The sequence below is a fragment of the Pipistrellus kuhlii genome, unplaced genomic scaffold, assembly GCF_014108245.1.
Source record: "Pipistrellus kuhlii isolate mPipKuh1 unplaced genomic scaffold, mPipKuh1.p scaffold_m20_p_3, whole genome shotgun sequence".
In the NCBI taxonomy this organism is placed as follows: domain Eukaryota; kingdom Metazoa; phylum Chordata; class Mammalia; order Chiroptera; family Vespertilionidae; genus Pipistrellus; species Pipistrellus kuhlii.
In genome coordinates, this window is record NW_023425529.1 from 130,697,036 (window position 1) to 130,722,135 (window position 25,100).

The following is a 25,100-nucleotide window of genomic DNA, read 5'->3' on the forward strand; positions in this document are numbered from 1 at the left end:
AGAGGGTGCCCGTGATCACCCCACAGGTCACCCTACAAAGGGAGGTAACCAGTGGTGGTGGTGGTGGACAGGGCTGGCGAGCAGGAGGTTTCAGACCAGCCAAAGCAGATGCCAGTGGGCCCCCTCACCCGATTACCATGCCAGTCACCCCACAGATCAGCCCTGATTGCTGGCCAGGCCTAGGGATCCTACCATGCATGAATTTTGTGCACTGGGCCTCTAGTCTCCTTATAGCAGCCCTTTAAGGAGATCTTTGTAAGGCAGTATAGAAATTACTGACCTACAGGGTTCTCATCAGACCCCTGCCCTTCCTATTCTACTTCTTATGACTCCCTTCTCTCCTCCTTTGGGATTACGACTACAATATGCTCTGTCTTCAGTGTCTGCTACTTCTTTGTCAAATAGCTACTCCTATTTACAAACCAGCCATAGATTCTTTTATTTATTCATCAAACAGTGCCAGGCTCTACCTAGGATGCTGAGGATATATTGGCAAACAATGCTGTTTTAGAGTGTCATGCCTTTCAGAAATGGTATTTTCATAAGACTATTACAGACCCTCTTACTCTCTATAACCCAACTCCTATTCCAGTTCCCACCAACAGTCCAATTTTCATATTTCATAACCAAAATGGCTATTTTAATATTTTTACATTTCAGAAACAAAATAAAACAAACTCAAACATACCCCTTCTTCAGACAAACAAGCAAGACGATCTATGAGTTCAGGGTTAGCAGTTAGGCTCTTTACATATTCTTCACCTGAAAAATAAGTTTTATAGTTCTTAATAAATTCCACTGTTGTTTTTTTAGATATGGAAGAACATCAATCATCTTTTTTTGGCGGTGAGGGGGAAGTCCATATCTGTTGATGTGATCATGCTCACATCAGTGAGTGTAGACAGTGGGTCAAGTCTATCTATGAGCTTTTATTGCTAAGCCAATTCCAAACAGTGATGGGGAAATTAGCCCCTGGGCACCACCACACAGTGAATTAGAAATACAGAAAAATTTAAAAATGCAAAAATACTACATGAAGTACTAAAAGATTATCTATATATATAAAAGGCTAAGTGACTGTCTGACTGGCCAGGACATATGATGTGCTCTGACCACCAGGGTGCAGACGAGCCAGGGTGACTTGGCAGCGGCGGATCTTGGGTGATGCATCACGAAACCAGAGAGGAGTGAGCCCAATTCCTCACGGGGCCATGCAATTCCATCTTTGGCCACAGGTTATGTTATTGCTGGGGCACTGTCGGCCCCGAATATGACTTCTAATTAATTTCCTTTCAACGTGCACGAATCTGTGTACCAGGCCACTAATGAAAATATAATATAGCCAAGTGAATTTCTGACCATGGCCCTGATGATAACTTTTATATACATTTGAAACATGAGTTAGCAGTTTCTACATTATACTTACAAGTGAAAGCTGGTATTCCTTCTTCTATGGCTTTCTCTTTGTTTTTCTTGTCATTAGTTATTAATACGACTTGCAGCTGATTGTCTGCTGACATTTTCTTCAAATGTTCATTGTACCATTTTGCTGCTACTCTAATGGCTCTATCATTCCTGTCATTAGAATTTTCTCCCTGTTTTTGTTCTATGTAAGTTTCTCTAAATGTAAAAAAAAGAAAAAGAAATATTTTAAAGAAAGAAATGAAAATCAATAAAAATAAGTATATATAAAAAACCTTAGGATATAAATGCTTAATAAGTAGTAAACTTAAAAGTCAAGGGTATATTTTTTTCTCTTGAATGTAATTCAGATTTATAACTCAGAGGAAATAAATAGGATCCTTATAGTTAAGTTTCTAAGACAACAATTTGCTTAGAAAAAGAAAATCATGTTTTTAACGGAACAATAAAAAGGCTAATTTTATTTCACCAAAAGGAAAATCAAGATCAAAATTTATACTAAGGCAGGAATATCAAATAAGTAATGGTTTGTTGGAAAAAACTATAATAAAACTCTGCAGGTCTGATAGTGGAATTTTATTTGAACTGTAGGTCAACAGTAATTCCTAAAAGCTATAACTAGTAGAATTAGATAATTTATGATCATATCATCCTATAAATATATAATGCATGTAAATTATCCATGGTAAACACACTATAAATGCCAGAGGCTATCTAGAGACTAAAAGACTAGATACAGATATGACTGCATACGCCTTTCTAAGAATATGTACTCTGAACTCCGAAATATGTCAGCATAGTCATCATTTACTTGAATCTATTTTACAAGCCAAATGTAAGTACAATAACAAAATTCAGTATAGTAACTTGTAGTGCTTAAAGATAATAGATTCAATTTAAAAATTTTAGACTTGCCAAAACCGGTTTGGCTCAGTGGATAGAGAGTTGGCCTGCAGATTGAAGGGTCCCAGGTTCTATTCTGGTAAAGGGCATGTACATGGGTTGTGGGCACATCCCTGGTAGGGTGTGTGTAGGAGGCAGCTGGTCGATGTTTCTCTCATCGATGTTTCTAGCTCTCTATCCCTCTCCCTCCTCTCTGTGAAAAAACCAATAAAATATATTTTTAAAAATTTATACTTATTTATAATAGATTTTAGAATTATTTTATTCTTTGCCATTTACACCTACTAACGCTTTAAGTGTAGCAGTCAAAGACAGTCATAAATTTTTGAATTGGTTTTAGCATGACTTGAAGAAAAGAATCTTAGATGATATTTACCTAAGTGTCCTAAGATCTAAGATTTTTCCTGTTAACCCCAGTATTGCTAAACTCTACTTTCTGCACTTAAGGTAACAAAATAACCTCTGGTTAGGGATCTGATGACCATGTTCCACAGAAACTTAGTCTTTCTGCACTGAAAAACAAGTAACATTTCTACTTCTAGATTTCAAGCTAGGAATAAGATGCTACAAGTACTTTACTGATGTTCTTTTTTAGAAATTCTGGCTTTTTAAAATGTGTTTTTTTTAATTGATTTCAGAGAGGAAGGAAGGAGAAAGGGATAAAAACATCAATAATTATAAAGATCACTGATCAGCTGCCTCCTGCATACCCCCTACTGGGGATTGAGCCTGCAACCTGGACTTCCTGCCTGACAGGGAATTGAAGCATGACCTCCAGGTTCATGTGTCTAAGCTCAACCACTGAACATTAAGTGGGCAGATGTTCTTAACAAGAACATTTTTTTAAAGCTCGAGATATAAGAGAAAAAAAATTGATAAACTAACATTTTTAATTTGCATATTCCAATGGATCTCATTACCAAATCTACCAACTAATCCAGTGGTCCAAATGGGGGTGATTTTGTCCCCCTGTGAATGTTTGACAATGTCTGGAAACATTTGGGTTGTAACAACTCTGTGGATGAGGGGGAAAGTTGCTACTGGCTTCTAATGGATAGAGGCTAAGGATGCTGCTAAACAGCCTATACCACAGGACAAGAGCACCCACAGCAAAGAATTACCCAGCTTGCTATAAGGCGGAACCCCGGGGGAGCGGCGAAAGGAGGTCCCGGAGGCGGGCATATTGCACGCAGAGAAGGGACAGTTGGCTGTGCCGCGGGATTGCCCTGGCAGGAAGGAGACAGGGGCTCCAGACTGCTCTGAACACCACCTCCAACTCCACTTCCAACTGAACTGAACCCCAATACTGGGCTCATTGGGGGAAAACCTAGACTGTTTGGTAGCAGGCGAAAATCGAGGGCACCTTTCTCTCAGAGGCACTTGCAGCCAATACCGAAGGACCCTGAGACTCAGGAGCCGCATAGGGCGGGGCTGACAGAAGCCAAGGCTGTAGGCTCCACCCAGAGACCCCGCCCCATCAGGAAAGCTGCGAAAATGCGATGAAAATAGATCACAAATGAAAGAAATGGAGGACAAAAAGCGACTGGATATAGAGTTCAAATCTACATTTATAAGGTTTTTCAAGAATTTCCTAGAAAAGATTGATAAGACCTATAAGGATATGAAAAGAGATCAACTAGAATTAATAAGGAATCAACAAGAAATAAAGAATACATTGTCTGAAATAAAAAATATTATACAGAGTCCTAAAAACAGAATGGAAGATCGCAAGAATCAAGTCAAAGATTTGGAACATAAAGAGCCAGAAGACACTCCTCCGCAGAAGCAAGAAGGCCAGAGAATCCAGAAAGTTGAAGATAATGTAAGAAACCTCTGGGACAACTTCAAGTGAACCAACATCAGAATTATGGGGGTCCCAGAAGATGAGAGAGAGCAAGATATTGAAAACATACTGAAAGAAATAGTGACAGAAAACTTCCCCCACCTGGTGAAAGAATTAGACTTACAAGTCCAGGAAGCGCACAGAACTCCAAACAAAAGGAATCCAAAGAGGACCACACCAAGACAAATCATAATTAAAATTCCAAGAGCAAAAGACAAAGAGAGAATATTAAAAGAAGCAAGAGCAAAGAAGGTAGTTACCTATAAAGGAGCACCTATACGATTGTCAGCTGATTTCTCAACAAAAACCATGCAGGCCAGACGGGAATGGCAAGAAATATTCAAGGTGATGAATAGTAAGAACCTACAGCCAAAGATAATGTATCCAGCAAAGCTATCACTCAGAATCGAAGGTCAGATAAAGAGCTTCACTAATAAAAAAAAGCTAAAGGAGTTCATCACCACCAAACCAGAATTATATGAATTGCTGAAGGAGGTTCTTTCAGAAGAGAAAGTAAATAAAGATAAAAATTATGAACAACAAATACGTTAACTATCAACAAGTGAATCTAAAAACCAAGGAAATTAAAAAAAAATCTGATGAACAATATTAACTGTTGAATATAATAGAATCAGAGGTATGGAAGGGGAGTGAACTGACGATTCTTGGGGAAAAGGGGAGGAGGGATGTGGGAAGAGACTGAACATAAACTGTGCACCTATGGATGAGGACAATGGGGAGTGGGGAAAGGGCAGAGTGAACCTGGTGGAGGAGAGCAATGGTGGGAGGGTGAAAAAAGGAACATTTGTAATAATATGAACAATAAAAATTTATTAAAAAAAAAAAAAAAGAAAGATATTTAGGAAGTTGAAACAAAAAAACAAAAAAAAACAAAAAAAAGAATTACCCAGCTCAAAATGTCAGCAGTGCCAAGATTCAGAAGCCCTAATCTACTCTAATCAAAGCATACTAAGAGGCATCATAGATTTATGTAACATAAATTGTGACATCTATTTTTTGAAGATCACACGTTATGTTCAAACAAAGGTCATGAATGTGAAACATAGGAATTCTATACTTGAACCATTATCTTCTTCAGTGTGATCAGTAATAAGGTATTAGTTTAACTTTTAAAAGCCCATTAAGAATAAATCTGCTTTATATTTAAAACCTCCTTTACAAACTTATATTTTTTTAATCTATGCTGTCTATTCATATAGTACGGTATTCCAGGAACCTAGGCAAATTTTATCTACCATGATTCTATTGCTGGACTCATACTAAAATCAACTCAAAATGAAAACATTTTGGAAATAAAAGTACCTACTATAGCATAGGAGTCAGGAGACCTTGGTTCTAGGTTTGATCCAATCAATGTCTAGGTGATCTTAATTAGATCTACTTTGCATTATCCTCTGTACAACTGTGTGAGAACCAAATAAAAGCCCTGTAAGTATGAAACCTATCAGATAGCTCCTGACATCACACATTACTGACAGGACCCCTCCTCTACATTTAGATAATTTTGTGGTTTTCTGGTAATCATCCTAATTTTCCTCCTACCGATGGTGCTCGTTGGTGAACGTATAGAAATGCTTTTCCTGGTTACTAGTCAAATCTCGGATTCGTTTATATACCGGGGCACTCCGACTTCTCACTTCTTGAAGAACTGTTTGTAGTACAATCACATTCCTGATGGCAGGGTCCTCAAGCACATCAATCTTAAAGAAAAGAAGCAGAAAAATTAACGTTCCTATGTTCATCTGTCAACTGTTTCTGTCGAACATAAAATGCCACGGGTTTAAGAAACAGTAAATATAGCCTGGCCGGGTACACTAAAAAGTTGCGTTTCCCATTTCCGGACAGGAAACATACCTAAGGTGGCCGGTTCGATCCTGGCCTAGCGCTTGTACCAGGCAACCAATGGATGTTTCTCTCTCAGATCATTGTTTCCCTCTTTCTCTCTCTTTCTCTAAAAATAAATGAAACATCCTCGGGTGAGGATTAACACACACACACACACACACTCTAAATATACTCTAAGGGGGTATCTTGCTATAGAAAACCCTTACACATGTAAACAAACTAATTCTAAAACTTCGCAGAATGAAGTCCATTAACAAAGCAATACGTCGGCCCACAGATTTTCGTTAGCAGGCACTTAAAAGCTGCCTGGTGGGAGGAGGGGGGAGAGGGCGGTCGCAGGCTGGAGGCCACAGAAGCCAAGTCCCCGGCCTCTAGACAATTACCATCTAAGGCAGAAGAGACACCAGGAGTTAGAAAAATAACGTATCTAAAGTCCTTATGATTCCAAGAATTCACAAACACCACACACAAGGACAAGAAACTGGTTCTAGGGGGTCAGAGGCATGGGTCCCAATGGTGATGTTGCCCAAGAAGAGCCTCCTCGGGCTCCGTTTCCCTGCCTGTCACACTCCTTTTCCTGACCGCACCTGGTGCAGCAGCACGTTGGTGTCGGGCAGCAGGTAGTGGGGCTGCGGGCACAGGCTGCTCGCGGGGTCCAGGGGCTGCGGCTCCAGGACCGGCCCCTCGTGCGCCCCGCCGCAGGCCTCGCACCCCGGCGCCCCGCAGCCGATGTCATCCCGCAGGTAGTGCTCGCGCACGATCTTCATCACTCCGCCCGCCCGGGTCTTCTTTAAGAAAGTCTTAGACTTCAGCATCTTGCTTGGCGGCGCGGGACCCCCTCCTGCTACCACGCTCTTCCGGCGAAAAGAGTTCGCCCGGAGCCCTGCGGGACAACTACACTTTACCCGGAGGTTCGCGCCTTCTCGCTCCGAGACACTAGCAAACACTTCTCGCGGGAAAACGTCGAGGTGGACGCTGGTTGGCTCCCCGAGGGCTGCGAGGATTGGGCGAAAGCCAGTAGCCGAGGAAGATGGGGCGGATCTCGAAGCCACTTCCGTCCACGAGGTGGGCGTGTCCCGCCGCTGGACTCCAACTCCCAGCATGCGTTGCTTCCCGCTCCTGGGCGGATCCCGGCCAAGTTCCGGCGGCGTGGGCGTTTGCAGACTGCCGCTTGCCAGGTCCTCCTCTGGGCGCCCAAGTGGTTGTCTTGGTTACGGGTCCCAACGGTTTCCCCCCCTAACCCCCACCCACAACCTGAAATTCAGTGTTGAGGTGCGGCTACCTGAACTGCCGATTGAAGACGTCTTCAGCTCCCGGCAGTGGTGGCTGGTCCAGCCTTCGACGTGGAGTGCTTGAAGCTTTCGAGGTAGCTCTCGGCTGTCCCTTTCCCGCGTGGGGCCAGGAGTCCTCCGATGCTGCGGAGTTTGGGTTTTCTTTGCCCCGCGGGTGTGGGCTGTAGCAGTCCCTGATCCCCAGGTGGTGTTGCCTGTTTTGATTTCATCCAGTTCTCACCCTTGGCCCTTTAAAAAGGAGGGAAGCTGATTCAGCCAATGTTCTTGCCATTTCCCCTCCATACACATCCTTGCGTTTAGAAAACCTGTTATCAGCAATACCGTAAATAATTCATTATATCGTGTAGTATGAAAATAATGGGGTTGTTAAATTCTTTTGGAAGGGTAAGAAGTTCGATTTAGAATTCTTGAGGGTTTTTTTCTCTTCTACCCAATTGTTTCCATCTGCCTATCTGTCAGGGCCCTCCACAGCCTGGATAATTGAGGGGGTTTAGGGGGAAGGGTGTTCGGTGTGTAAGGGGAGTCACTAGCTACTCTGATTCACAAAGACTGGCCCCAGCCTGACACCACTCTCCTCTGTTGTTTTTACCTTTCACCACATCTACACCAATCTTAACACCTGCATGCTTTTCCCTTGTTACTCCCCCCCAAATCCTCCAAGATTCTTTCTTCTATCTTTGTATAACCTTCCCCTCACCAACTCGGAAGTGATCTCTAATATTGAACGTGAGCTGCTTTTATTGGTAGCATTATTAGAGCTTTATCCTTTTATCTCATACACATTTCATTGTCTCCTCTAAGTATTCCTGCACCCAGGAACTGGGTTTCTTCCTCATCCAACTGCCTGAGTTCATAATAGGATTTAATGAGTTTGATTTAATGGGTTTGATCTGAGCTATAATTTACTAATTTGTCCTAGATTTGGGGTCCTCACATTGCCTTAGGGGATCCTGAGTGCCTCTGTAATATGATTTATTCTTTCCACAGAGAATGTTTGAGTAATTTAACTTAATATTTTTTAACCTACAGAAAACTAAAATAGAACCGGAGAAGAAAATTGACCCATAATAATGTCTCGAAAAATTGCCAAGGCGTCAAAAACAGTGAATGTCTCTAGCTCTCTGGAATCTGAAGATATTAGTTTAGAAACAACAGTTCCTACAGATGACATCTCCTCATCAGAAGAGCGAGATGGTAAAATCAAAATCACCAGGCAGCTAATTGAACGAAAAGAACTACTTCATAATATTCAGTTGCTGAAAATAGAGCTATCCCAAAAAAATATGATGATTGACAATTTGAAAGTAGATTATCTTACAAAGGTAAGATCAGGTGTAAATTTTGTATTGTTTTCAAGCTGCAAGTAAATAAGAATTCAATTTTTATATATATGCTCAGAATTTTAAATTATAAATTTATCATTTCAGGAAAGTAATTATACTTCCTTGCATAGCTTTAAATCACTGGTTTTAGAAGGGAGTGTGTGTGAATATTTCTGTGTATCAAAAAGTACTGAAAGAATTGGTGACTTAAAGGTGGGCAGGGATGAATTACTTCTGTAGACTTAATTTTTTTAATTTAGCATGTGTGAGATATGTTTTCTTATGTGTTTTTTTCTAGCCAACTTTTCTGCTTTATTGAGAACTAACCCTGATGTGACTAGTTTGGTAGGGAAGAATCAAGATCATAATTATTATTGGTTCTGTATAGTTCTCTACTGTGGAGAGAACTTTGGTTTCTTTGTTATTGTTCTACTTGATAGTTACTCTATTTGTCTTTTAATTTGATAGTTACTGTATTATAGTAGCAAGTGTAAATTTAATTATCGTAGTCTTTAATAATTGGTGTTTGCCAAATAAGAAGGTATGTGCCCTTGATCAGGAATCAAACCTGGGACCCTTCAATCTGAGGGCTGATGCTCTAACCATTGAGTAAAACTGGCCAAGACTGCAATGTCTACTTTAGATAGGAGTCACAAACCGATTCTGTAAAAGACCAGAAAGTGTGTGTGTGTGTGTGTGTGTGTGTGTGTGTGTGTATACATACACACACATACATATATATGTGTATATATATACACATATATATACATATACATATATATATACATATATATATATATATATATACATATATATATGTTTTTTCATTGATTTTTAGAGAGAGTGGAAGGGAAGGGGAGAAACACAGAAACATTGGTATGAGAGAGACACATTGTTTGGGCAGGGGATAAAACCTGAAACGAGGCACGTTCCCTTGACTGGAGTCAAACCTGGGACCCTTCAGTCCGAGGGCCAACACTCTATCCACTGAGCCAAACCAGTTTTGGCTGTTTAACCCTTATTTTATTTTAGATTATGTAGTCAGAGAAGCCATTGGCAAATTTTAGGCAATTGGAGTTGCATATCCTGATTTTATATTCAAAATGGCACTGAATAAATAAACTAAGGGCAGATAACATAGAAGTAAAAGATGGTAATTAATTAGGCTGTTTCCTTATGTAAACTCCTAAGTTTTTGGCCTCATCACCTGATGCCATTTACTGAGAAATCAAAGCCTGGGAGAAAATGGATCTGGGAGGTAAACTGTTAAGTTCTGTTTTGAGCATGTTAAACTCTAGATTCCAGTTAGACTCCTAAATGGAATTGTCAGTTGGAGTTTAGGAAAGAATTCATGACTAGGAGTGTGTGTGTGTGCATGCATATAACATGCTTTAGCATATAGATAGCACTTAAAGGCATGGGATTGGATGACATTTCCTAGGGAGAGCCAAGGGCTCCAAATGCAGCAAAGGATCTTGAGAAACTTGAAAGTGTACAGAGTTAGGAGGAAAACCAAAAAAGATCACCAAGGAAGCCAAAAGAGGATGGAGCAGTCAGCTCTGTCAAATCATGCTGTCAGGTAAGATAACTATGTAGAAATAGTTATTGGACTGGGCATTATGGAAGTGATTGATAATTTTGACAATAGTTTTACTGGAATAATATGGGACAAAAGCAGTGAGGGAGAACTTGCCATATTAAACGGGGCTCATGTTTTTTTGCTTTGGATTAAGGAAATGCAAGAGGGATATAAGTGTAGGTAAGGTTAATGACTAGTTTCATTTTGGATGCTTAGAGTAGTCAATTGAAGATGGGTAGTAATAAGATCTACATCTACATATATAAAGGCTAAGTGATTGACCATCGGTCAGTCCCTCCATCCCACTGACCCACCAGCCGGTACGTATAACATGTGCTGGCAATTTAAAAATAAATGTTGACTTGTGCATGCGCAATACATATACTGGGTGTACTGGTAAATAATGTGGATTTTTTCAATAGATGGAGTTACACATATGTTGATATATATGCAATTTGGTATGTATGCTATTTTGTATAATTGACAGCAAGCTTCAAAACTTCATATGTCAAATTTTCTGAAGGTGTTAACATCATAGATATTTTTACGCTTAAAAATGTCGAATTTCATGCTAAAAAAAGAGCACTTGTGGGAAGTTTTCATTCATTACTTTATTTTGAAGCAAAGTGTTGCTGAAAGTTATATACTTTGGGAAGCTTATGGTGAGCATGCTCCATCTCAAGATATTTGTGAACACTGGTTTAAATGCTTTAAGAGTTATGATTTTTATGTGAAAGACAAAGAATGTCCAGGTCAATTTGAATCATGCTTTGATCATAAAACCACCAACCAGCATGGGCCAGAAGACACGGCTAAGTAATTTTGCTTCATGATAATGCACAATTCATGATAACAATCTTCAAAACGTTAAAAGATCTTGCCTGAGAAGTATTAACCCACCCGCCATATTCACCAGATCTTGCTCCTTCAGATTACCACTTGTTCCATTCGATGGCACATGCACTTTCTGAGCAATACTTCAAAACGTAGGAAGAAGTGGAAAATTGGGTCTCTGAATGGCTTGCCTCAAAACAAGGAAAGTTCTGTTGGGATGGTATCCACAAATTACCTGAAAGATGGGGGAAATGTGTAGCTAGCAATGGACATTACTTTGAAAAAGCACTTTTGATGATTCTTTTGAAATTACTGTGTCTTCTTTGATTACAAAATTCACATTATTAACCGGTACACCTAGTAAAACTCTCACTGACACCAGTTGCACACGTGTGTTTTGATCTGTCATTGCCGATTGTGAATTTGGTTGTTTTTGTTAACATTCTAAAGCTGAAAGAAAGTGGCATCATCGACAGAATGTCTGAAGATCAACTATTGCACAACTGTCTCCATCTGACACTGGCCTCCGGTTTAAATTAATTCGAAGATAGTTTCCCATAATGCCAGCATTTGTGATGACTATTAATAAATCACAAGGACAAACTCTAGACAGTAGGAATATTCCTACCTGAACCTATTTTTGGACATAGTCAATTATATGTTGCTTTCTCTCGAGTTTGAAAAGCATGTGATGTTAAAGTTGTAAATACTTCATCAGAAGGGAAATTAGTTAAGCACTCTGAAAGTGTTTTTACTCTTAATGTGGTATACAGGGATATATTAGAATAAGTTTAATCAATTTATCAGTCATTGTTTTTATCAATGTGTTTATATAATTTTTATATCATGTTATTGTTTATTAATCAATTTCTATTTTACTTTCATATACATTTTACTAACTTTCTTCTATGACACTTCTATTATAGAGAAAGGGTAAATAGTGATGTTAAAATATTTCTTCTAATTAATTTCCTTTCAATGTGCACAAATCCGTGTACTGGGCCACTAGTATGAATATAAAGTACAAATGAAGGGTCTGACTTGGAAATAATTACCTGGGTAAGAATTCAACATAAAATCCCAGTTGTCAATTGGCTTCTATTCAGAATAGATTAAGAGGGGGAAATAGGCTTAATGACACCTGGCAAAAAGTAACATGTATGGCAGCAGTTCTAAACTACAGTTTAAAAATAATTTGTATGAACAGACTATAGTTTATGGACACAACTATTGCAAAAACACCCTCTGTTTATTTGAAAGTGTATTTCTTTTAAGTGCTTTTTAATAATAATTTGAAAGAGTACCAAATAATTTACCTTTTCTTCTTTATTAAGATTGAAGAATTGGAGGAGAAACTTAATGATGCACTTCACCAGAAGCAGCTACTAACTTTGAGATTAGACAGCCAATTGACATTTCAGCAGAAGGATGCCAGGTAAGTTTTTAAAATGCATCAATACCTACTTAGCAGTAAAAAGTAATGTCATTACCTGTTCATGCATGTGATTATAAGCTAACATAGAGAACTTATAAATCAAGATTGATAACAGTTTTACATCCAGCACAACAAAAAAGTAGCTTATTTGATACAGTCCACAAAATAAAAAAAGTCAATATTCGACATTTATTCAACAAACATTGCCAATGTAAGTGAACCATACGTGACGATGGGAGCTCTCTAAACTGATCACCACTTAACCTGCTGTCTTGATTAACCTTTTTTGCTCTGCAAAACATACTGATTGATTTTCATGGTCCTTTGAACTTTTCTGGCATAAAGTGTCTCTTTTTACTTGCATACTTTCGCCAGCTCAATTATCTACTTATCAAGAATCCATTGTGTTTACTCACAAATGTGCCTATGCTGGTTGTATTTATTATGCTTATGTAACTTAATTATAAAAACAAATATGAGTACAAAAAAGATGTTTCCTTTTTTATATAATAAAAACTATAATTAATTTTTGGAAAGGTTCAATAAAAAGGCATGACTAACAAAAAAATCATCTAAGTAAGAGTAAACAAAACAAATTTAGAGATTGGAAGCAAAAATTAAATCCATAAAAAGTATACTCTCAGTTTCTTCCCAACTATCTTTTAAGGTCTCTTGCCACTATAAAGAAATTGAACTAGGAAATTATGAACAATGATTTACACACATACATACAAAAAGCATACATCCGTATTTTAAATAATCTGGAATTTATGTAAAAATTTGAAGGTGAATGTTTATTTCTATATTTTAATTAGAAGGAGGTAAATGTGTAAATTAGGTGTTTTTTTCCCTTTATAACATTTCACTCTTTAGCTGACATTTAAAAAAGTTACCTGACTTAATTATGAGCCACTATCATGTTGTATCAGTGGCTCTCAAACTTTAGCATGCATCAGAACCATCTGGAAGTCTTCTTGGAAACATTGTTGGGTCCCATCCTCAGGTTCTGATTTGGATTGGCATCCAGCAAATTTCCATTTCTGCTAAGTTCCCAAGTCATGCTGCTGGTTCAGGGTAACACTTTTGGAAACTACTTCATTCAATAATAGGGTTTCTATTCTAATTCTTTAGAAATTTATCAGATTGAATGATGCTGAGAATGTAGTTAGGAGGCTATTGTGATAATCCTCTTGATCACTGATGAGAGTAAAAAGTATATGGATTATTAATATATTGAAGGTAGATTAGATATAGGATTTAAGAGAAAATGTGGAGCCAAGGATTGTGCCAACATCTTTAGCCTCAATAAATAAAAGAATGGACTAGCTATTAGTTATGATAAAAAAACAAATACACACACACACAGTAGAATAGGTTTGTGAGTGAAGAGCAGGAGTTCATTTTGGACATGTTAAGTTAGAATTATCAAATTAGAAATCCATTGGAATTGTATGAAAAAAAATATATTTACAGCACAATTTCTTGAGATGTTAACAGGAGATTTAGCAGTAAACTGATCAGAATTATCTCCTTTGTAGCCTGATATATCAGGTGGAGAACCAAAGATTTGTTCTAAACAGCCAAGACATTTTTTTCTAGGTACAGCTTGGTCAAGAACCAAATTATTCCAGATAGAATTCTTTCAAGAATCAAGGTTTGACTACCTATATTTAATGAGAAGGATTCAAAACCAGTGTATAAGACTTAAACCTTAAGCAGAAGAGATGTATAATTTTATTATTTGAATTTTTGAAATTATTCTTTTTTAAAGAATATTTTTATTGAAAAAAATTTTGAGAGGGAGGAAGGGAGAGGGAGAAAGAAAGAGAAACATGAAAGTGAGAGAGAAACATTGATTAGTTGCCTCAATTAAGCGCCCTGACTAGGGATCGAACCTGCGACCCTTCTGTGCATGGGATGATACTAACCAACTGAGTCACGCTGAAATTAGAATATTAATTCTCTATTTAATCATTTATGTGGCTACACATTTTTTATCCTTTTTATTGAATGTCTTAGGGTGACAGTGGTTAACAAAATTATATGGGTTTCAGGCACACAATTCTACAACACATTATCTGTATGCTGTATTGTGTGTTCACCATTCCAAGTCAAGTCTCTGTCCATCACCATTTACTAGTATCCTCCGTACACTTCTCTCCACTCTATCTCCTCTTGGCAATGTGGCTGACATTTAGTAATTGATATAGAATTGTCATTTTATATTTAATTAAGTAAGTAATATTCTAGCTAGAGCCAAATATACTATTTGAGCTTCTCATTTTCTAATCTTATGTCATTATAAAAAGTAAATCTTGAGCTTCTCATTTTCTAATCTTATGTCACTATAAAAAGTAAATCTTGAGAAGTTTTTTAAGCTTGCCACAAATTGTCTCTTAACAGAAAATATCAAGAACTGATGAAACAAGAAATGGAAACTATTTTATTGAGACAGAAACAACTAGAAGAGACAAACCATCAGCTAAGAGAGAAAGCTGGAGATGTTCGTCGAAACCTGCGTGACTTTGAATTGACAGAAGAACAATATATGAAACTGAAAGGTTTTCCTGAAGATCAGCTCTCTATTCCTGAATATGTATCTGTAAGTGTCTTAAATAATTTTTTTAAAAATGCACATATTTTCAGACTAACATTTGCCATTTATGTTAGCCATAACTTCTGAAGTACCCAATTATTTTATGGCCCTGATCTGAAGATGGTGAATGCTGTTCATTTCAGATCACCAAATTTTCAAGGGTCTTGATCATTGATCTCCAAAGGGAAGCAATAGGTAGAGCTCTGAAGTTAATGGCTGCATCGTCTATAGAAATGAATTATTTTATCATAAATTGGTGGTTTATAACCTTCTAAGCATGAAAAATTTTAACAGTTATAAGTGGTTGTGGGGGTTAAGGAGAGTAGAGAAGAGGGGAGTTCATTTGATTATAAAGGGGTTGAATGAGGGAAATCTTTATGGATCTAATTCAGGATTTGACTGCAGTGTTGGTTACACAAATCTACAAGGATTGATCTGTAGTAATAGTCTCAATGTTTTGGTTTCAACATCCCTTGACACTCTAAAAATTACTAAGTACACCAATGAGCTTTTGTTTATGTGGGCTATATCTGTTACTATTTACCATATTAGAAATTAAGAGAGACATTTTAAGACACGAAGACTATTTAAGCACACGTTTGGCTTAAGGATGTTGATATCTTCACACATCATGTAGCCACTGGCAGATGCCATTGAACAAGCATGAGAATGAGAGCAAAGCAGGCAAAAAATTTCAGTATTACTAGGAAAATAGATTTGATATTATAAATTCTCCGAAAGGGTCTCAGAGTGGTGGGGTAAGGACAGCAGTCCCCAGACTGCACATTGAGAACTGCTGGTTTATGATTGATTGATTGATAGATAGATAGATAGATAGATAGTAATAGGCTTGAATTTTTTCCATTTATAAAAGGGTTAGTTATAATAACAATATCTTTCTATTGAGGTAATTATGGAGATTAACTGATTACCTATGTAAAATGTTTAGCTTAGTCCTTAGAACATAGTAAACAATAAAATATTACCTATTATTTTGCTGTAGTGGTGGTTGCTACTATTGGTTCTCATTTGGATAAGGCTTCTAGATTAATGATTTCCTACAAAATATATTACTTTGTAGGAAATATATTTTTGTCCAGCTTTTTATTGAAACAACTTAAATATAATGTTACTGCCCAACGTGTACTGTCCAAAACAAATATCTTAAGTGCTGTTCCTAAGGTTTTATTCATAATTGATGTCAGGCAAATTCCCCTAAGAGAACTATGAGTGGGAAGAGAAGTCTGAACTGAATGGAAGTAGTGATCTGTAAGATACCTTCCGATTTATTGTGATTATCCCTTATATTGCAGTGGTAGCAGTACTTAGAGCTTTGCTAAGAACCTAAATGTGGACTTTTCATATATTATATTTAGGCATTGGAGATAGAGCAATGTCCAAAGCAGACAAATATGCTTGGAACTTACCTGTTAGTGGAGCAACACAGGCAATAAATTAAAAGTAAAATAATTGGAATGTTAATCATACATGCCCTAGAGTAGGGGTGTCGAACTCAATCAGAGAAGGGGCCAAAATCTAAAATCCAGCCTAAATCACGGGCCGAATGGTTTACTGAACAGTCATAAACTGTCATTGTGACGGAAACGCAGCGGAGTGCAGTGATGACAGCGAGGTGCGGGCCACATTGCAAGGCCTGGCGGGACGGATTTGGCCCGAGGGCCTTGTGTTTGACATGTGCTCTAGAGAAAAGAGCAAGAGTGAAGATTAGGAATGGCTGCCAGATGGGCATACTATTTGAAATCACGTTGTGGGAACCAGGGAGAGCTTTATTGATAGGGTGACATTTGATCAGAGCCCTGAATGGAGAGAAAGCATGACTTTTGCATTTATATGTGGGGAAAAACAAAACTTTGTCAGAAGAAACAGCAAGAGCAAAAGTCTTTGAATACTTGATGTGTTCAGGAAATAACAAGCAGCAGGTGCCAACTGGTGGTCTACGGACCACTGGTGGTCCATGAGGTCCGAAAGGTTGGCGACTGCTGGTATAGAGCAAGCATGTCAAACTGTAGCCTTCGAGCCACATGCCTCGTTTACTTGACCTGTGTTAGCCTTTGAGTTTGACATGCTTGGTGTAGAGTGAGGAGTGATAGGAGATGAGAAGTAAGTAATAATTTAAGATTAGAACTAAATTGAACATTGAGATTTCAAGTATTAGTAGTCAGGTCAATTAACAACTCTTAGTTTTGTACAAATAAAATTTTTTATATAGGCTCTTAATCTGAAACTCCTTAACACTTGTCTTTTATAACCTTAATATTTTACTTTTATTACTAATGATTGAAAGTACTGTAAATTAGCACATTTTAACTTCATTTTGCGTTTAAAACCTGTTTAATTTTTTTGTAAAGATTCGATTCTATGAACTAATGGATCCATTAAAGAAGGAAATCTCTGAACTACAAGTAAAAAAGAGTTACCTATCAGAAGAATTAACTGAAAACAAAAGCCAACTGAAACAACTGACAGAGGTTTGTATGATTTTGGTCACTGGAAGTACCAAGTTTTTCTATAAGGAATTCCTCAAGATTTATGACAGAAATGTAAAAGTCAAAGATAGAAAAATAGCACATGGGGATGCTGACTGTTGTGATTCTTCATAAATGGTAGGAGGAAGTTAAATCATTAAGAAGTAGTCATCTTAATGATTGACAAGATAAGTCCATGATATTCACCTATAATCATGATTGAACCTTTTGTTGTAAACTCATTTTATTCTCAGTTTTTCATTATAGATTAGAGGCCCAGTGCACGAAATTTGTGCACGGGGTGTGTGTGTGTGTGTGTGTGTGTGTGTGTGTCTGTGTGTGTGTGTGTGTGTGTGTGTGTGTCTGTCTCTGTCTGTGTTCCTCAGCGTAGCCTGCACCCTCTCCATCTGGGACCCCTCGAGGGATATCCGACTGCCTGTTTTGGCTCACAGTCCAGGACTACTTACTCCTAACCACTTTCCTGCCAGACTGCCTGCCTGTCTGCCTGATTGCCCCTAACCACTTCTGCCTGCCAAACTGATCACCTCCTAACCACTCCCATGCCAGCCTGATTGACACCTAGTTGCTCCCCTGCCAGCCTGATCAATGCCTAACTGCTCCCCTACCTACCCAATCCCCCCCATTGCCCTCTCCTTCTGTCCTGGTCACCCCCAACTGCCCTCCCCTATAGGACCTGCCCCCCCACACCCCCCTGCTGGCCTTATCACCCCTAATTGTCCTCCCCTGCAGGCCTGGTCACTCCCAACTGCCCTCCCTTGCACACCTGGTCCCACCAACTGCTCTCCCTTGCAGGCCTGGTCTCTCCCAACTGCCCTCCCCTTTAGGGCTAGTCCCTCCCCTGCCGACCATCTTGTGGTGGCCATCTTGTGTTCACATGGGGGCAGCCATCTTGTGTGTTGGAGTGACGGTCAGTTTGCATATTACCTCTTTATTAGATAGGATTAGCCTTGTTTGCAATATATGAAAAAAGCTACTATCCACTTGTTAGTCACTTTGCTTCTACATCAAATACAGTTAGCTCTCCTTCCTGATACTTGTTCAGAGCATATGCACTGATACTAGCATTGGCCCCACTGATGAGCATGGTACTCTTAAGGATCATTAATAACATTGTATCCCAGATTTTAGTTTGTTTCACTGGTGCTGGCAGCAGTGAACACAAAAGAGAAGGGTTCACCCTTTGAGAGTTTAAATTTTAGTAGATTAGAATTAGAACCTTGGATGATATCTTGGCACTTTTATTTTTGTGTGACCTTGAACAAGTCATTTAATGTTTCCTACTCTATCAAATGGAAAAAAATAATACTCTTTATTTATTTCATCGAATTGCCGGTATTTCTGTTTCAAAGTATAAATGTGATTTTTAGCAAAGTTGCATATAAATATTTAGTTTGTGTTTTACTTCAAGGATAGCTTTTACCAAAGATCTATTATCATAAGTATTGTAAGTAGCTATAATTTAATTTATATTTTGATACTGTTGTTTGCTGCACTATTAGTTCTGGACAGAATAGACTTATGTCATTAATATAGAGCCAATATTACAGGCCAAGTAAAGACCTAGTTTCCTCCTCTTATAGGAGTGAAGTCCTCAGGAGCAATCCCGAGAGGCCGATGTGCCTATGTGAACACAACTATAAGGTTCTATATATTGTTGTTGTTTTCCTTCTGCTAACCTCCACATTGTGCAGTAAACTATTTTGTATATTTAGAAGATAGCTTTTTCTTTAAAAAAAAAAAAAAATTGCTTGTATAGTCAGAGTAATAAAGAACAAAGTTGGAAGGCCTCAGTTTGACTAACTAATATTACAGCCTTAGACAAATCATTTAATCTCTATTATTTCTGTAAAATGTCCAGGCTGGTGATGGTGTTTGCAGTACCGGATTTATTAGAGACAAGACAGTTAAACTAACTTTCAGACTTGATTCTGCAACACCTTGTGGTACTTCAGCATAACTGAAGGACTTCTTAGTTTTAAAAAGCTGGAGGAGTTTTCTGGGTGTTTTTTTTGTTTGTTTGTTTGTTTTTAATTTTTATTTTTTATCAGGTCTCTTTTTTAATCACTTTAACATTTGGGGATTCTAAAAGTGATTTCTCTTGAACAGAGCATTCCTGGGGCCACACATACACAAAAAGGCTTAAATTCTACAATTATCGTTAGCATGTAATATCATTTTTATTTATTTTTTACTTTGTGGTGAAGCAAGTCTCTCCACTCTTAAGGATCATTAATAACATTGTATCCCAGATTTTAGTTTGTTTCAACTTTGCTAACACTTTTAGTATTTTATTGATAAGGAAAGAAATTATTATTAACACTTAGTATTACTGAGTGTTTTTAATGCACAAATAACTCTTGAACTTAGGAGCAGTTTTGTTTGTGAACTTGTATTAGTCAGGGTTCCCCAGAGAAACAACTAGCAGGATATATACACTGAATGGCCAAATTATTATGATCTCTGAACGCATAATGATCTGGCCATTCAGTATGTGTGTGTGTGTGTGTGTGTGTATATATATATATGAATTTGTGCATGAGTGGGCCTGGACCAGGGGGAGGGGACATGGGCGGTTGGCCAGCCTGCCTGCTTGTCAAACTCATAATCTGGCCAATCAGAGTGTGTGTGTGTGTGTGTGTGTGTGTGTGTGTGTGTAGATATCTATAGGTTGGTAGGTAGGTAGATAGTGATTTTAAGTAATTAGTTCACATCATTATAGAGGCTTTCCAAGTCCAGAATCTGAGAATCTGACAGGATAGTGTGGCAGGGTCACAATTCAGGGAAAAGTTGTAGTTCAAATACAAAAATAGTCTACTGACAGAATTCCTTCTTGCTCAGGGGAGGATAGTCTTTATTCTAGTAAGGCCCTCAGCTGGTTGGGTTAGGTCTACCACATTATGGAGGATAATCTGCTTTATTCAGAGTTTGCTAATTTAAATGTTAATCTCATTACAAAATACCTCACAGGAACATCTAAAATAATGTTTGACCAAATATTTGGGTACTGTGTCCTAGTCAGAGCACACATAAAATTAACCATCAGACTTCTTTCTTGTGTATGTTTGTTACAGGTTTACCACCTCTCAGCTTAAAAATGTAATCCTTTTCCTAAATTTAATAATAATATAAACAGAATCAAATCACAATTAGAAAAAAATATTAAGTACTATCTTATCTACCTAATAAAAGGTCTTAGAAATTCAGAGAATATGATTTAGACACAATAGAATTATTTTTATATTAAAGTCGCCCTTAAAGTTTGGTTCTTATATTCTGTCAAAGGCCTAGTAGAGGTCAACTTGCCAACACTGAGAAAAAGTAATTATTTTAAAATTAAAGTCTCATGAGTGAGGACTTTTTTATAAGGATACTAGAGGCCCAGTGCATTAAATTTGTGCATGGGGGCAGGGGTGTGTGTCCCTCAGCCCAGCCTGCACCCTCTCCAATCTGGGACTCTCCTCAAGGGCAGTTGGATATCCCTCTCACAATCCAGGACTGCTGGCTCCCACCACTTGCCTGCCTGTCTGCCTGCCTACCTGATTGATGCTTTACTGCTCCCCAGTCAGTCTGATTGCCCCCAACTGTCCTCCCTTGCTGGCCTGGTCACCCCTAACTGCCCTCTCTTGTTAGCCTGGTTGCCCCCAACTGTCTTCCCCTGCAGGCCCGGTTGCCCCAAACTGCCCTCCCTTCTGGCCATTTTGTGGTGGCCATCTTGTGTCCACATGGGGGCAGTCAACTTGTGTGTTTGAGTGATGGTTAATTTGCATATTATTTCTATTATATAATATAATGAATAATAAATATTATTTTATACTAAAATAATTTTAGCTTAATTATACATTGTGTTGGTACTTTTAATGGTTTATTAAATTACTGCTATAATATTTGGAGAATTCAAAGATATTCGTTCAAGTTTCATTGCTGCAACTTGACAATAACATGACGACCTTTGATTAAAAAAACTAAAAACTTAGTCTTTTCTACTCTCCTCTTCCCCAAACCTTAAAACTTCTCCATCTGTAAAATTGGGATGATAATATATAACACGTGCCTCACGTGGTCATTTATTATGAGAATGAAAATGATTCATTAAATAGTTATTATACATTTATGTGGCAAGCATTGTTCTAGCTGCTTGGAATACATCAGTGAACAAGACAGTGAGTTTATATTTTAAAAGGAGTGCAGGGAAACAAAGTGTAAATAAGTATATCACATGGTATGGTGAAAAATGATACCTGCAAAGGAAAAAAGAAAAAACCAACAGCTGGAAAAAAGCAATTGAAGTTCATAAACATTACAGTACAGATAAAGTAAGGATTGACTTGCAAGAGGATAACCTCAAGACAAATATAAGAAGTTCCTACTACTATTTCATAGAACAAGTATAAATTAATAGAAACTTAAAAGAGGGCACAATAGCCAACAAAAAAAATTGCCTGAAAAATGACCTGATAATCGCAACTGTCAACCAAAAAAAAAAGTTTAGGCCGTCATACAGAGTCAGAAGCATTCTCTGAATAAAAGTATTTCAATCCCAGAGATGCAAACCCAGGGGAGAAGACAGGCAGGGTTTATAAAGGCAAAATAGAAAAAGGTAATTCTGTCTCACAAATGAAGGATTGCTAGTTATGTTAACAGGGATTGGTTAATCCCAATATGTAAATAGAGGAGGTGAAAACTACAAGGAAGGAAGTAGAGTCTTTGGGTGTCCATGGGGCAGTTGTTCCAGGATGTTTATGGCTCCAGGATGTTTTGATCAGAACATGGGCATCACTCCTTAGTAGCTCCTGACTCTTATTTTAAGTGACTTTCTTTGCATTGTTCATTCTATTTTATTAAATATTTGTTTCTCTATCACAATTCCATAGTAGTTTACTAAGAGAAACTAAGATCTTGTTAACTGAATATGAGTTTTCAGACTGGGGATTAGGAAAACAAATTAGCCACTTTTTCTGGATTATCTTTTTCCAAAATAACCTCAGTTGTTCTTTTTTACCACACGGTGGCAGCATGTATCCACCTTTTTCTTCAACTGCTTTCAGCTCCTCAGATAATCTTGCCACTTTTTACTTAGAGGCCAAACTATTATATTAGGTTACCTTATTTTTATTTAGAATCCAGATTTCATATCAGCTGTCTAAACCAAACTAAAATAATTCAGTAGATTTATAACTGGGAGAAACTGTTATAAAAACTGAAACCTTTCTGGCATAACATGTACTCTTCAGATAAAAGGTATCTCAATTATTACATTGAATTTATAATTAATGCCTAACAGAAAGCCCAAGTACAATTAATTCTGCTTTTGTTCATATAACCTGCTGGTTCGTGGCAGATAGGAGGTGAAACTGTTTTAGAAATTTAATAGAATGTGATTTTTTAAAATATATTTTTATTGATTTCAAGGAGGAAGGGAGAGGAAGAGATAGAAACATCAAAGATGAGAGAGAGTCGTTGCTTGGCTGCCTCCTGCACGCCCCCACTAAGGGATCAAGCCCACAGCCATGGCATGTGCCTTTGACTGGAATCGAATCTAGGACCTTTGAGTCCCCAGGCGTATGCTCTATCTACTGAGCCAAACCAAGTAGGGCAAGAATGTGATTTTTGACCTTTGAAAAAGAAGTCAGTCTTCATGAAATACCAATGTTATTGGATTTCTGAAATCCTCTTTCATAATTTATTCCTTCATCTTTAGTTATTTGAAAATAATACCTAGATACTAACACTGGAAAATAGGGTTTATCTTTTCTTCAAGTTTAGAGTTTGGTTATAAGTGTCAATAAGAATCTCTAGCATATTTTGAGCTGTATAATAAACATGTGCTTGTGTATGATACTTAATGTTTTCATAAGTGCTATATTTTTACTTCTTAATTATGAGATCTCTTTATAACAAGTCACAATTTTGAACCAGTACATGTAGTTAAATTATATGCAGTTGTTTTGTGTTGTAGATTCATTTCATCATGCTTCTTTCATTTAAAAAATATTAGTACTATATAAGGAGGGCATTGATGAGTCTGTACTTAATAAAGCTATTAAGTTTCATGAGGAAATGGTGAAATAATTTTCTTTCATGAGAACTTTGGTAACTAGGAAGCAATAAGAGTGTTTTGTTCAAGACAACTTCCTTGTTTAGAAATATAGTTACATTTATTGAGAAAAATTCTGCAAGATTACCTTGAGTTTCATCTTAAGTAGTCATATATGAGTAACCCGGTTAATTCTTTATGTATGAAAATGATATATTTTGTTAATGATACATACTTGTTATTCAGGTTTTTATATTTCAGGGAATGTTAGCTGTTTTCTGAAGTTTCTTTTTTATCCTGCCCAACTTGTGAGAATTTTAAGGAGTGAATTCTCACTTTCCCAAAATAGTTCATCAAACCATTTCTTCTCATTTACTACACTGCTAACCACTGTAAACTAATTCTGATTTGAACCAGTGATTTTAAGGTAAATGTCACTATATCTCATTTGCAATTGCCTTAGCTGTTTCTATCGCCCCACAGGCAGGAGATCACTTCATTTATCAGAGATTTATTTTGACACAGAGGTTACCACTATCTTTTTCAGTTTACGTAGGGTGAGGCAAAAGATTTAAAGAAATGTATTATATCTAAAGTAAGTGCCTTTTAGTTTATACAGCTAACTGTTTAAAGTGAACCTATATAATTGCATCTTTGAATAATGTTTTACATTTTGTAGAAAACATTTAGGTTGATGTTATTTTGCCAAATGATTTTTAAATATGTGTTTAAGGAATATTTGTAGTAATTGTTTAAAAGGAATCCAAAATCAGTATGTTTTATGTGTGTACCATATTTTAACCCATACAGTTTGCAACTAAAGTTCTCTAACACCCTGGATTTGAGAAGTAAATAATAACATTACTTCTAGTTAATAGTTTTATAGTTTCCACAGAACAGATTCCTCAATAAGTAGGAACTTGAAATTAAGAAAAAACTATGCATGAACTCACGAAAAACTAGATTCTGGTTCTATTTCTGCTAGCTCTGGAATTCTGGACAAATCATTTAACTCCTCTAGGCCTTAATGTTCTTATCTTGAAAATAAGAAGATGGTAGTAGATTATCTCCAGGGTATCATTTATCTCTGAAATACTATAAATCTAAAATGCTTAGCTGCTGATGTTTAGAAATCAGACGTTTGGGACAGAAAGGCATCCTGTATAATAAAGGCCTAATATGCAAATTATTGGAAAGGCAGAATGACCAGTGGCACAACCAATCACTATGACACGCACTCACCACCAGGGGGCAGATGCTCAATGCAGGAGTTTCCCCCAACTGCAGGCCCTTGGCCAGCCAAGGCAGATGCCAGCGGGGGCCTCCCAATTACCCCACCAGTTGTCCAACAGATTAGCCCTGATCACCAGCCAGGCCTAGGGACCATACCTGTGCATGATTTTCATGCACTGGGCCTCTAGTCTCATTGTAAATATTAAAGATCTAGTAGTTGATAACTTAACTAAA

General features: G+C 37.6%; 2 protein-coding genes across 4 annotated transcripts in view; one reads left to right on the forward strand and one right to left on the reverse strand.

Moving 5' to 3' along the window:
• The window catches only part of DIS3 (DIS3 homolog, exosome endoribonuclease and 3'-5' exoribonuclease), a 35,525-nt gene extending 28,554 nt beyond the window's left edge, over positions 1-6,971 (reverse strand). The window contains exons 1-4 of one of the 2 annotated variants that reach the window (XM_036455697.2): positions 6,622-6,971; positions 5,732-5,889; positions 1,427-1,620; positions 689-762 (exon numbers count right to left, since the gene is read on the reverse strand). In XM_036455697.2, the coding sequence (XP_036311590.1) occupies positions 689-762; positions 1,427-1,620; positions 5,732-5,889; positions 6,622-6,849 (654 nt within the window). In that variant the 5' untranslated portion in view covers positions 6,850-6,971. Of the gene's footprint in view, positions 1-688; positions 763-1,426; positions 1,623-5,716; positions 5,890-6,621 lie in introns of those variants that run through there. The other variant, XM_036455701.1, reaches the window with a different exon arrangement.
• Positions 6,972-7,167: 196 nt separating this feature from the next.
• PIBF1 (progesterone immunomodulatory binding factor 1) overlaps positions 7,168-25,100 on the forward strand; it is a 190,450-nt gene continuing 172,517 nt past the window's right edge. Inside the window, exons 1-5 of one of the 2 annotated variants that reach the window (XM_036457160.2) lie at positions 7,168-7,400; positions 8,356-8,648; positions 12,396-12,496; positions 14,900-15,098; positions 17,462-17,581. In XM_036457160.2, the coding sequence (XP_036313053.1) occupies positions 8,397-8,648; positions 12,396-12,496; positions 14,900-15,098; positions 17,462-17,581 (672 nt within the window). In that variant the 5' untranslated portion in view covers positions 7,168-7,400; positions 8,356-8,396. The remainder of the gene's footprint in view (positions 7,401-8,355; positions 8,649-12,395; positions 12,497-14,899; positions 15,099-17,461; positions 17,582-25,100) is intronic. The other variant, XM_036457161.2, reaches the window with a different exon arrangement.